The following is a 13802-nucleotide window of genomic DNA, read 5'->3' as shown; positions in this document are numbered from 1 at the left end:
TTGCCCTTGCCGCTATTTCTGTATCCTCTGAAAATAAGCGTGATTTTAATCCTTCATTTTACTAGGCCCCATGATATTACCCATACTAAACATCACTAATGAATTTGAACTTGATCCCAACTTTGTTCAAAACAAATGTTGGCAGCTACTTTTGCAGTTCCTGAAACACGAGTGCACCTTAAAATCTTAACAAAAGTGATCAAAGTAAGAATAAAAAACGTTTTCACACAGAAGATGAACTCAATGGTCCTTTTTTTACACTGTTTTACTCCATTACATTTTACATATACGCACAAAACCTATTTGCTATTTTCTGTCCACATGTAAAACAAAGCAGTAAGTATAAAAATACAAAATGCTGTTGCCTTTTTTTGGCACGGGTAGTCCGCATACCTTGAACTTTCCTAAACGAACTGTAAGCCAGCATTCGGAATTACACCGGGTTACACTAGGCGGGGACAAGTCGCCGCAACAATTCGCCTCGTGTGACCCGGTTAAATTTGTGAAAATCATTGTCGCTGCGATCAGTTGCACGAATTCAAACCAGTTTAAATTCGTGCGGCTTATCACAGCGACAAAATTAGCGAAAGCAGCGTTGTCGCACCGTGTGTGCACTTCCGGAAACAAGTCGCTGCGACAAAATATAAATGAACCAATGAGAGAGCGTCATATGGTCCGCCATATTAAATTAGAAAACTAGTTCACATTCCACCTTATACGAGATCACTGCGTGTGCAACGAACAGGAGTCGTGTCGCAGCGACTTGTTTTGCAAGTAGTGCACATGGAGCGATTTGTCGCAGGGATTTGTCGCCTAGTGTGTCTCGGCCATTAGGTCTCTATGTTGATCTACACAGCGACGGCACAAAACTGTGACAATAACATCATTGGTCAAAAGAGGAAAGATAATTGTGCGGCACGCACGCCCGCACTAAACTCTAGGGTTTGCGGCAACGTGAGCCTTGCATTCTCTAGTTTTACTTTGAAACCGCTTGTACCCAACTTATTATTACGAGAGTTCGCCCACGATGTATGACGTGAACGAGATGGATAATCGCCAGTGACTTACGGTAGTGCAAAATTACATTTCGAAAAGACGTTTTCGTCAACGTCGCCCTCGTAGATCTTAAAGTCCCTAATAGACCTCTTTAGCTTGTAGGTTTTGTTTTCCCAATGTCACTCTAGGGAACAGTTTCTTCCAAATGTAGTCATGTACGCACAACTTATGAAAAAACAAAAGGAATTTCCCTGGAGAACATCACGTGGTCTGGAAGGAAAGCACTAGATAACATCGACCTAAACCTGGTGAGCCATATATGCCGCTCACAAAGTGTAACTTTTAACAATTAACTCTTTTTTTTTTCTTTAATTTTCTTTATACCCGTTACAGAATCCGTTCCGACAGTGGGAAGAGCGCTGGAAATAATAATTTGTTAGCTGCAAGTTGAGAGACTGAAAATATTCCGTAATAAAATACTGCTAAAATCCATTACGTATTGAACAGCTTGTTAGTAATATAAACCGGAAAGGTCTATTGACCGTTTTATGACTGAAATAATCCTCGCCGCGATCGATCAGAAGCGAGAGAGCGAGGAGCGAGCGAAAACGAAGTGATCATCTTTCAAGACTCCGCTGACATATCGATGGCTCACCAGGTTTAGGTCGATGTTATCTATTTCTTTCCGGTCTGGAATGGGAAAACAAAACGTGCAAGCTTAAAATGTTTGAATCTGACGTCACGGTGGCCATGTTAGTGTACAGAACAATTCAGTAAAATCTGTTTTGGGAATTTGACTCTAGTTTTATGCAAACCTGGAGGGGGGGGGGGGGGGGAACATTTTCTATTTTTACACCAACGTGGCCGTGTCATCACGTGGATGCAAACCTAGAATAGCGAGTCAAAACGTAAGAATATCAATTTTTACCTGTCCTCTATTTAAACCTATTTAACATAGTTCCGTTGCTTAGCAAGGAAACAGCTGAAAATCAAACTTTGGTCCTATGACCTCAATTCGGAGTTGCATGAGATACAGATTGAGATACACGTAAATCAAAGCTACCAAAGGCGTGCACTTCGTGCCATTACGCTACGAAAATTTACTTCGCAATAGTTTATTCTCTTTCAATATAAAAATCAGCGCAATTTAATACTTAACGCTCCATGACTTCATACTCATTTTAATAAGTTAGCAGATCAGTCAAGAGAATTCTTTGATTGCGCATGACGTCACGGCGGCCATGTTGGTGGAGAGAACAATAGCAAAAAAGTAAGTAGCTGACCAGCGGTTTTCGTTAAAACAATGGTTTCCTGGGGGTGCTCAGTCTCGCGGGCTCAGAAAACCTGGTTGTGGTCATTGCTATTTAAGGCTTTTCAAAAAAGTCCTTTAGAGTTTAAAAATTTCCTTATATGGATGTAACGTAGCTCGCGCATTTTCCCGCGAGTGCAGCTTTGATCTTATTTTTGTCCATATTTGGGCATAAAATTGTCCTAAAGTCCCCAGCTTTGTTCCAAGGAAAAGAGTTGCAAGTTACACGCTTCAAGGTCACGTGCTTGTGGCAAAACGTAAGCTACATTTTCCTATTGTTTTAGCACCAACATGGCCGTCTTGTCACGTGAGTGCAATCGAAAAAATTGGCGCCGCCTTTACGTGAAACGACAAACGTTTTTTTTTTTACCCGCAAGCTTTTGCTAGTTATAAAAGCATTAAAATTCTTCTATTGTATCTTGCCTCTCTCTCTTTGAGCACTTGCTCTATATAATTATGTAGAAGAGGCAATAAACCGCGAGGTAAAATCAAACAACTTTCTTTGATTTTTGGCAACACTCAAATTTCAGCCTGACGTTTGCCTTACAACCGATGCTAAACCTCCATTAACTCTGCATTACTGAAAGAAAACAGCCATTCTAAAACTAGTCATGCTGTTAAATCGTACGTAGATTGAAAACCTAACTCCGCCTTAAAGGACAACCTTCGCCCAAAAGTCATTATTGTGCACCGTGACTGAGTCTCGTGTAACACGAAATTACCCAAATAGCTGACTAGGGGTGTAACGATTAATCGAATTCTCGATTAATCGCGATTATGACCGTTCGGTTCGATTCACGATTATTTGATTCCACGTTTCGATTTTGGTTCGATTTTTTGCATACCTTTCCAAAAGTGCCCTCAGCGAGTCATTATATTGTAAACTTAGAATCCAGATCTCAATAAGATGTGCGTTTTTCATTGACAATCGATCAAAGACGCTAACTTGCAGTTCTAGCGCCATGTTGCTTGGTAAAAATGTTGCCCCTCTACCACCCCTTGAGAATTTCCAATAAGGCAAACCATGTGCGTGTTCATTGTCACGTTCTCAAACATGGCGACGAATGACCAAGCGATTGTGAATCCGCCTGCTTCTTTTCGATCCGCAGTGTAGAAATATTATGGTTTTCCGACTGAAGACGGAACAACAGACAAGTCTAAAACTATCTGCAAAATTTGCTTCGCAACTTTCAAGTATTGTGCCGGTTCAACCTCAAGCATGAGCGCACACTTAAAAAGTCAACACAGCATTGATGAAAAGTCAGAAGTGTTGCAGTCAAAGACGGCAAAACCTTCGCTGGGTACCAAAAACAGTACTGAGACTGGACAGTCAAAAATTCAGGATGTTCTGGAGAATAAGTTGCCGCGGTCGGGCAACAGACCAACGGCAATAACGAAGTCTATTGGAGTTTTCATTGCAAAGGACATTGAGAGTTTAGGGTTGTACGTTGTTTACATTGTGTATCATCTTGCAAGAATTAAAAATCATTAATATTTTGCATAATCGAATCGAAATAATCGAAACTGAATCGCAATAATCGAAATCGAATCGAATCGAAAGGAACATGAATCGTTACACCCCTATAGCTGATACGTTGTTTCTCGCGTGATTCGCTTGAGTGCATTCTGCCAATCAGACCACGCATTTGGACAAGCCGTCATTTGAAAACAAAACCAAACGACCGCAATGACTTTTGACGGAAGGTAGGCCTTAAAGACGGCCAGATACTGCACAGAATGTCTTAAATTATTACTTCTGCCTCTCCATGTTGTATTAAGGAGAAGTTACTCAAAAAGGGCGTTGGGTAAGGCAGCTTTGAACACACGAATACAGTACAGCTGTAACACACAGCTGTATAAGAACAAGACTGATTCAGTTGTTATTGAAATAGATGCGTCGCCTTAGGGTGACAACTGGAGCAGGGCACTGTTTGTAGCCCTGCCTTGTATATGCTTCTGATACTTCATCGTTGACCTTTACCATCATGGTCATGACGTCAAATTGATCACAGTACTTACGGAAAACTTCACAAAGCTTGGAGATGTACCAGGAGCCATGAATTTGGCTTCGCCAGCTTACATAACCTGCAAACAAATTTAATAACCTCTTACTAACCGAGCGTGAGAGCAGTACTGGGGAATATTGGCCCCAGGTCGTGGCAGTACGGACCGAGCGTAGCGAGGTCCGAACAAAAACGACCGGGCGCCAATATATTCAACATTTTAACTGAGATGACGCCGAGAGCCAGAAGGAAACTACACTGTAGCTTGGGTTTCTTAGTAATCCAACCCATGTTTTTCTGAACGATCTCCCAGAATGGAGAAGTGATCCTTTAGCAATTATTGTTTCTTATAGACACCTCAGAAATTCAGGTGGTGTCAATGGAATTCCAACACATGACGTCTGCGATGCTGGTGCAATCCTCTAACAACTGAGCTATGAAGCCACTCAGTTGGGAGCAGCTCATGTTAAAAAGAAAAATGTAAATAGACTATTTTCCTGATCCCATAATGAAATACGATTTGAAGGGTTCTTTACACAAAAACAATACAATTTACAAGTTAGTTACTCTTGGGACTGTATCATTCTTCAGTGAACGAGATATACATTGTTTTAATGCAAATAACCTCCCAAAATGAACTGTATTATGAGATTTGCGAAAATAGCAAATGCTTCATTTATACTTAGTGGAAGTGCATTTAGCTATCAAGCCAGTTTACAGGTACCCCACTTTTTAATCAATTCAAACTTAACAAAAGCATGATTTAAAGAACCCCAACTGGCAGGAGGCAACCAGTTTGCTGTTTACAAAGCGTGGTTTAGTTGAATCCCGCACAACTGGAAACAAATCCAAACCGGAGGTAAGAATGGGATTTGAACTTGGGGCAACCGTATGAAAACCCAACGCTACAACCACTGGACCATGCTGTCTCCAAAGGTTGTTTGGTAGCTGAAAGTTGGCTAAAAGTCCCAAAAATAACCTGGAATTCAAATCATATTGGCTTACTGGGACATGTGTAGAGGGATGCATGTATCTAGAAATTTACAGCCTGTTTCCTCGGGCTTACAGTAATTTTGCATGTTTTCCTCTTAAGATAATATACATTAATTTTTGGCCAAAATTATACATAGCGGCTCCTCTACTGGTAACTTAACTCTAATTTAGACAAACAAAATGCACCAAATATAAAAAATAGAAGTAATACAGAATTGTAATGGTTATTGAATTGGTGACATACAGTGTAGCGCTGTTTCTTGCCAGGTCTTTTTTTGCTTGGACGTGAAAGAAAATCAAAGATTTAAGTACATTATCTTGATTACCAGAAAACTCTGACAGTAAATCATTCTGGCTGGAGCAGCATCACGGCGCAGTGGTGAGAACACTCACCTCCCACCAATGTGGCCCAGGTTCGATTCCCAGACTTGAAATCACACGTGGGTCAAGTTTGTTAGTTCTCTACTCTGCTCCGAGAGGTTTTACTCCAGGTACAGCACTCTGGTTTTCCCCTTCTCAAAAAGAAACCTAGATGTTATGATTTCATATGAGTTGATTTGATTTCTCTACAGTAACCCCAATCAATGTTCATTCCAAGTGCTCAATACTTTTGACACTTAAATATAGTTCATGATTCAAATAATTATTATAACTATTATTACATTTGTATTATTACTGTATTTTACCGCATAAGCACCCACTTGCCTCACACAGTAAATTTGGTGAAAGTTTAGAGGTGGATGATTGCCCAAGCATGGACACTGGACAGGTCATTTTTCTAGACTAACTTGCATAATCTTGTCTTCCTGGACTACTCAATAGCTTAACTTGTTAGAAGTTTGAAACAACCGCCATCATTCTGAATATCAAATTTCCAACACATTCTGAAACACATTTTCTGGCATGTCAGAATGGCGCCAAGGAAATCAGATTGTAAATCCCAAAGGACACGGTCACACTGCCAAATGTCTTCTCCGAACAATGCAATCGAAACAAAAGTTGTTAGATAAACCACCCCGAAAGTTAAACACCTAAAAGATAATCAGATTGATTGGTTTGCCAAACATTACAATCGCTACAACTTCTGAAAACTCGAAACACAGAATGGTCACAAAAGAGTCAACAACGTTATTAATTTTTGTCACATGTAAGATGGCAGATTTTGCTTTTGATTTTGCTTTTGATTTTTGATTTTGATTTTTTTTCAAATTTCACTGAGAATGAAAATATTCCCAGCATCTTGCAAAGTATTTAACTTGAGCAGCCAAAGATTGCATAATCAATTCATGTGCCCTGTGTTGTCAGAGCTTCTGAATTAAGCTTTATTTGTTGGTGAAACTTGATCTTTCTATTTTGAATCTGCGATGTGAAGAAAAACTTTGACACCTTTTAATTTTCTGCACCAGATATTCAGAGGTTCAGTGATTGTTTTCCAAAAAAAATCCAAAGAAAATCCAAATCCAAAGATTTTCCAAAGAAAATCATATTGCAATAAAGTGTTTTTTCATTTTGGTAGGCACTTGCCCAAGCATGGACACTTACACTGTAAATTGCAGTATTATTGAGATGCAAAGAAACGTACCTGGAGGGGTAGCATAGCCAAGGAGGAAATGACTTTCATTGGGTTCAGCACTGTGTCTCATTGAATCCTCAGGATTAAGTTCTGTGGCATCCATCTCTATCTGAGCTCCTCTGTCAAAATCTTGCCCTCTGCAAGCTTGGATGAAAAACAGTTTAGGCTTATTGTGCAGAGAGGGACACGCAACTCCCTTGAAGAGAGCTGTGATATCTTTTATCTCCACCAGCTCAGAATCAGTGCCGAAGATTCCACCATTGGCGCCGTGGCTAAGAAGACAGCAAACAAAGCAGTCATACTGACTGTGATCCAAGGTTGAAAATTCTCTCATCACACTGTATATCTCTTGCGAAGCAAGTTCCTGCCTCACAACCACATGGAAATTTAAAAAGGTCCACAGTTCTTGCAGATGATCAACATCTTTTACATTTCCTTGCCTGTCTCGTAGGGTAGGGTTCCCGGTAAAGTGCTCATTGCTAATGATCAAAGCTATTCCTCGAGGACGCTGAGTCATTTGATAGGAAGGCATTTCGTCTTCCTGGTCAATGCCAATAGCTTGCAGAGGATCGACTAATTCCCCTGGATTTGGCATTGCCTGGACTGGAAATCGTGGTTCAGAAGATCGAGGCCTTGAGAAGTCCGCAGGAGACATCAGAGGAATAGATGGTGACCTAGCACCACCCATTTGGTGCGTTGTTGGCTGTTTTTCCACTATCACTGGTTTGGGAAGTTGCATGTTCCCTTGTGGGGCAGCTGTTTGATTGAAGCCGCCTGCAGTAGTCACTCCTAAAATGAAACACACACTGTAAGTATTTCTGTATCAACCAGGTTTTGTTTCCAAAGATACTAGTGTTGCATTGGCAGGTGACTGAAACAGAAATGTTTGGCAACAAATAAGTTTACTAAACAGAAACCACAGCATTGAGATCTGGAAGCTGATTTTTGAGTGTCAGCCAGCTCAAGACCATGGTCTTTAATGGTGTAGGGATGGCGCAGTGGTGAGAGCACTCGCCTCCCACCAATGTGGCCCAGGTTTGATTCCTCGACTCGGCGTCATATGTGGGTTGAGTTTGTTGGTTCTGTACTCTGCACCAAGAGGTTTTCTCCGGGTACTCCGGTTTCCTCTCTCCTCAAAAACCAACATTTGACTTGATTTGCGTTGATTGTTAATTTCACTTAGTTACAGTGTCCCCAATCAGTGCTCCAGCGCAAAATCGACTAGACACTTAAATAAAGTTCCTTTCTTTTCCTTTCTTTCCTAATCTCAAGACAGTGGTCGAGCCCTCCCAGGCAAACATAAAACCATTTACAAACAAAGCTTTCCCTAAATCAAATTAAGAATTTTGTACTGGCTTTTATCATCAATGTCCAGAAATTGAGGTAATTACATGTAGATGCAAGCCCAATTTCGATATCCAACACAAAGACAGTGTCCCTTAAAGTCTAAGCAAGTGATACCTATTTCTAGAAGTAAGGTAAGTGTAAGGGTTCACATTATTTTTTCAGTGAGGGTAAAATTATGCTATTTCTGACAGTTGTCGCCTGCAAAATTGACAGAAATGGATATTTTTCCGGCACGGACCAGAGGGCTGGGTCCGGTTGTCTGGTGGGGATTATGGGTAAGTAATATGTCGTACAAATAGTGAACCGTTAGGGATTTGTATCAGTCTAAGTTCAGCTTTCTTCGCCTACTTTTTATGTTAACTTTTTCCCTTAGCCTCCATGGGGTGGTGGCACTTGCATAGGGTTTGGAGAATACGTTCCCTCATTCCTGAAGGGTTTTGGGTTTTCGTATCCGGCAGGTGCCCAGTGTACTTTTCCTTTAACAAGTTTTTAGGAGGTCAGTACCATCGAGTATGTTAACGTATTGTTATGCTGGAGCAGGGGTTGTATGCATACGGTAAGGAAAATAAACCGGCTTGTGGCGCTTGCTGTCCTACATGCCCATGTATCTACACAGTTGTGTTGTGATTGAGTTAGTCGTGTACGTTGTCTGACTGGGTAGTGGAGTCAAAATTAGCCGTTTTCCTTTACTCGAGGACTGGAGTTTCGGGGGCACTTTGTGACTTTAATTGTCTGTATTCACAGACACGTGTGATGTTAAAGTTGGGCAGAAGAGAAAGGGAACACTTCGCAACGCTTATCAAAATCATAGTGCATCTAATTACATGCATTCCTTGACGTATTTGTACATGTACACTATATCTGACACTTTGTCTTATTTTAATTACTTGACTGCTGCTATTTTCAACTTAAATATCACCTGTTTTGGTATCGGTTGTTTACGCCATTGGCTCCTGAGGATTCCCCATTGATGAGTAAGTATGGCCAGTTTAGGCCACACTTTGTACTTTACTCTGTCTAAAGCCAGACGATTTTACTCGTCAATGGGGAACCCCCACGAGTCAGTGGGTTAGTCCCAGTAAAGCTCTTTAGCACTGACATTCTTCTAGTAAGAACAATACACATAGGCACAAAGGAAATAAAATAAGTTTCTTTTTCCTGCTTGTAAAACAAGACAAAAGACTAGACTGTGTTTCCAACAATTATTGGACACTAAGCTCTTTTTCAAGAGTTCTTTCTTTGGCAAGATACTTTCCAATAAAATAATTATCATTCAAAGAGCTCCCAACCAGAACTTACTCATATTGTCTTCTGGGGTTGATTGAAATTTTCTGACTTTCACAGCTAAATCCATGCGATGTATTTTCTGCAAAAGATCTGCCAGATGGCTTAACTGGGTTGGTCCAATAGTCCCAGCCTGCATCATGTATTTGAAGAAATCTCTTCCTTTTTCAATTTTTTCGTCAATTCCACCTAGAAAAAAAGTGACTTTTCAATAATATTAGGATATTAACTGCTAGCAGCTCTCTTTGTCAAGTTTTTAATTGGCAAGCATGATTCAAATGGGCAAAAGTTCGATGAAAAGTTAGACCGGTTCTACTATAAAAATTAATGGAGGCTACTACAGAGGAAATAATTTGCACATAAAAAGATTACCTCCATTAGCGTCAATTTCTTGCTCGATCCAATCCACCATACGAAAGTGGCCCATTAATCTCCTCATTCACTTGGAATTTTAGACAGCAAAAAGCTACTGGTTATATCCCAATAAATTTATAAATTGTGACCCTATTTGGGAAAACCAGGCTTAACGAAAATAGCGTTGTAATGCATTTTCAATGCATTATTACAACGCATTGATAATGGTTCTCAATGCATTTGTAATGTTATTCAGTCCATTGTAAAAACGTTGACAATGTTCAACAAATGTTTAAGAATGGATGAAAAACGCGTTGCCACCCTGTTGGCAACTTTTTCCAACGTTTGATGCAAATTCTGCACAAAACGTTGAAAACAAAGGACAACCTTTTGCCCTGTTGTAATAAGCTAAACACATTGTCAACACAACCAATAGCGGTTTATTTACCAGCAACAAATTCAATTGAACATGAAAATTCTGCATCTGAGAGAATTTGATTTTGTTTGATTAATAAAGAGCAATTTGTCGCAACTTACATTAAAACTTTTGCGGAGCAACAGCCAATATACCCACCAGAAATATAAACGTTAAAAAGAAAATGTTGGCGTGATTTGTTTGGCGCTTCGCCCCCGAGCTTGCCACTAACTAGTTCAATACTTTTTCTGTCATAGATTTTAAGTAAACTTTTCGATTTCATTGGCTTTGAAAACAAAGAGTAAGCTTCAAAAAGTCTTTGAAATGCATCAAGCTGTTCACGATTAAATGCAACAAACGGTATAGCAATTTTCATCGTTCTTAACTCATCATTCCAAGTCACGCACACCACGCATTTGACAAAGATATTTTTTTTATCAACGTAGCCTTGCCTTGCTCTTGGCAAATGATTGCGTTTTAGGAAATTTCACTCCTATTTAGTATTTTAAGTATTTCATCTTGACGGGTATAGGCAAAGCGGTCAGAAATTACAGTGTTTGTATGGGAATCCGATAGCAAATTAATAACTTCTTCCAAAATTGAATTTTTCACAATTTCTGAATCGCAACGTTAAAATACTACGTAGAAGATTGCATTCACCAAGTTTGAAGGATGTAGCTTGGCTAGAAGAGTCTCAGTTAATTTTTTGAATTTTCCACACATTTGTCTATCACATTTCGTTCAACACCGTAAGAACTGAAGCCAAAAAGGTAGGTAACAGCAGCTATAGGATAGTTGAGTTTTACACTTAGCCACGTTCTCTGCAAAATTACAGGAAAACTCCATGTATTTGATGTTTCTGCTCAAATTCAAACCGATGCGTACGTGCTAACGGGCTAAGAACAATTCGTTGTAAAGATTTCATAGTAACCTAATAGCAGCGGTGCTATGAATGATTCCAAACGGCCCTTGGCGGTTTCATTAAACTCGTTGTCAGTGTTTTGACAACGCATTGACAATGTTTTGAAATGATTTTGAAATGGATTTGCAACGCATTTCGGTTCCGTTGAAAAACATTGCCAACGTTTCAAAACGCATTGGAAATGCTCTTCAACGCATTTTCAATGCATTGAAAATGCATTACAACGAAAAAACGCTTCAACGCTATTTTCGTTAAGCCTGCTTTTCCCAAATAGGGTCACAAATTTAAAACAATTCATAATAGAAAACAATAAAAATGATATCAATAATAAAACTTAATGACAATGCATGGAATGAGTATATGCATATGGAGTGTGCATGGAAATTCTAAAACAAAAGACACAGACACCTAAATTAAGAATACAGGACAATGCAAAAGTAAGTTGACAGTCTTGACTCAATCCTCATGAGAATTGAGGATCGAGAAGAGGATCGAGACTGGATTCATTCGAAATCAAACTCGATCCTCGACACTCAATTCTTGCAAAATCAAGAAGCAATGCTTAATCTTCAAGTATGTATTGCATGCTTGTTTAAGCAATAGAGGACATTTTCTGCATTTCCATAGCCTCATCTAAACACGAGGAGGAGTTGGGAGAATTCAAGACAGTTATGCACCAGTCATTTGAAACCACCGCCGCCCCCCATTCGAGCCTTAGCGGGGGATTGCGGGGACTTTCATCTCATATACACTCCATTTTGGTTCCCCGGTAGGCGGGAAATTCGCTGGAAGTCACGGTCTTCGCATTCCCTACGGTACCGGGGGAATTAAGCACGGCAGTCACTCCTTGGTCAGCGGTCTTCATTTTCGCGCCTCATAGTAATTTTGCACGCATTATTGTCGCTTTCTTGACAAACTCGATCGTGGATTCCGGTTAATTTTTTCACATTTTGCAAAGCGTATTAGCCATTACTCTAAATAATGGTCAGTATTTGGCATCACAGTCTTGCAAATATTCTTTATTCGTTATTGTGGAACGTACATCTGGACAGGACTAATTTTCTCCTCTGATTTTATGATGACTGATCGACGATTAGCGCACGTGAATTGTGTTAGGGTTCTGCACCCTTCGATCAGTCGAATCAATTAACTTTTATAGTGAGGCGGATCATATTGTATGCAATAATCAAAATGAATTAGCTGAATCAGTTGAAACAATTTCAATTCCTGCTATTATTTGTGCGATTGACACTACTGTGATAGTTGCCCGTTGTGTTTCCTTGTCAATTTATCCAGAAGTACAATGTATCAATGAAACTACTACAATAAAGATATTTTGACATGCTCATTGTGCATTGAGGAGCCTTTGCAAGTTATTTGCTGGCCGCTGAAAGATCAATCTGTTTATTTCATGGCTGCCAACAGTGTCTTTTAACCAGTGTGTTTCGCTTGGCAATGACAAGTTATTTTACAAAGGGAGCATAAAAAGTTAATGCCCCGCTTAAGCCCGAATGGGGGGGGGTGCGGGGCCGGGGTTTCAAATGACTGGTGCATTACGGAAACCCAAGACGCAGTCGAGGGTTAGCATAACTGTCAAGAATTCTCCCTACTCTCCCAATACGATTGTGTAAATAATGGAATGAATGTATGGAATGTATATGAAACTCCGTAAAACCAATGCATTCAGTTTATAAAAATCGGGTAATTTTCCTGGGGTGGGGGCATTTGTTCACCTGAAATGGACCTATGATCGATGAGGCATTTGAACAGCTTTTTGGTCCAGGAAGGAGGGCATTTGAACAAAAAATTTCGAAAAATTTAAATGCCTGGGGGGGTGCCCGGGGGGGGGGGGGGGAGATGTTGAAGCTTCACTTTGGCTGATACATTAATTACTTACGTACACAAGGTGTATCTTTCCCCTTGGAAACACAGCAACTAAATTAAAATTTGCTTTGACGAAAAACTCAAGTTTAAGACATCAAAGACACATACTAGGTAGATCTGCAATAAATTTCAATGCATCGACGTCGTCCTGGGTTAATTCATCAGAAAGACTCAAAAGAAAACCTTTGTAGTTTACGGCGACCAAAGGATTGCTTGGAAGACCACTCTCAGTTTGCATCGTTCTATCTCCTCCACTGGTCTGAATCTTTCTCACTAAATCTGCTCTTCCAATCTTTTCAAGCATGCTCTCTAAGTAGTCCAAATTTCCCGGTCGAATGAACATTTTGTGCCTCATGATCCTGAAAAGATCGCATGAGGTTTGTGCCTTTTCGAGCTCTGCAAGCGGAATTTTTCCGTGACACAGATGCTTCAAATTTTGAAGGTCATGCGCCCTCATTTCGTTAGAAAGCGAATACAAAATGGCATTTAACTCCCCCTCCGCCATCACGACCAATTGAAGATACTTAAGAGTGGACACCTGCCTTCGATCAAATCCGGAGCAAGTTAACACAGAACCTCCATAGCTTCGCCATTTTTTACGACACGAAAACATATGAGAAAGGACTGGGTATCAGAATTCTAAGAAATCCATTTCCGGTAGACGCCCATTTTCAGGTCATTTCCATTTCCGGATCGACAACATTTCCAGGTTTTCTTTTCGT

The 13802-nt window shown here is 40.1% G+C and overlaps 1 protein-coding gene across 1 annotated transcript; it reads right to left on the bottom strand.

The window, feature by feature from the left end:
• Positions 1–204: 204 nt before the first annotated feature.
• Positions 205–13673, bottom strand: LOC138028421 (caspase-6-like). The gene is made up of 4 exons (XM_068875962.1): positions 13189–13673; positions 9521–9694; positions 6884–7663; positions 205–4390 (listed from the first exon to the last, which is right to left on the bottom strand). Exons 1-4 carry the CDS (start codon positions 13583–13585, stop codon positions 4179–4181), a joined length of 1563 nt encoding a protein of 520 aa, XP_068732063.1. The 5' UTR covers positions 13586–13673; the 3' UTR covers positions 205–4178.
• Positions 13674–13802: the final 129 nt, after the last annotated feature.

This window comes from Montipora capricornis, chromosome 2, assembly GCF_036669925.1.
Source record: "Montipora capricornis isolate CH-2021 chromosome 2, ASM3666992v2, whole genome shotgun sequence".
Lineage (NCBI taxonomy): Eukaryota > Metazoa > Cnidaria > Anthozoa > Scleractinia > Acroporidae > Montipora > Montipora capricornis.
The sequence above is the reverse complement of the archived record's forward strand: the minus strand, read 5'-3'. Positions and strand labels throughout refer to the sequence as shown.

Excerpts from the sequence above, each read along its gene's own strand:
- LOC138028421 (XM_068875962.1), bottom strand. The coding sequence starts at position 13,585 with ATGGCGGAGGGGGAGTTAAATGCCATTTTGTATTCGCTTTCTAACGAA. Across the intron at positions 9,695-13,188 it reads ATTTATTGCAGATCTACCTA|GTGGAATTGACGAAAAAATT; the intron begins GTATGTGTCTTT and ends CTTTTTTTCTAG. Across the intron at positions 4,391-6,883 it reads TGGCTATGCTACCCCTCCAG|GTTATGTAAGCTGGCGAAGC; the intron begins GTACGTTTCTTT and ends ATTTGTTTGCAG.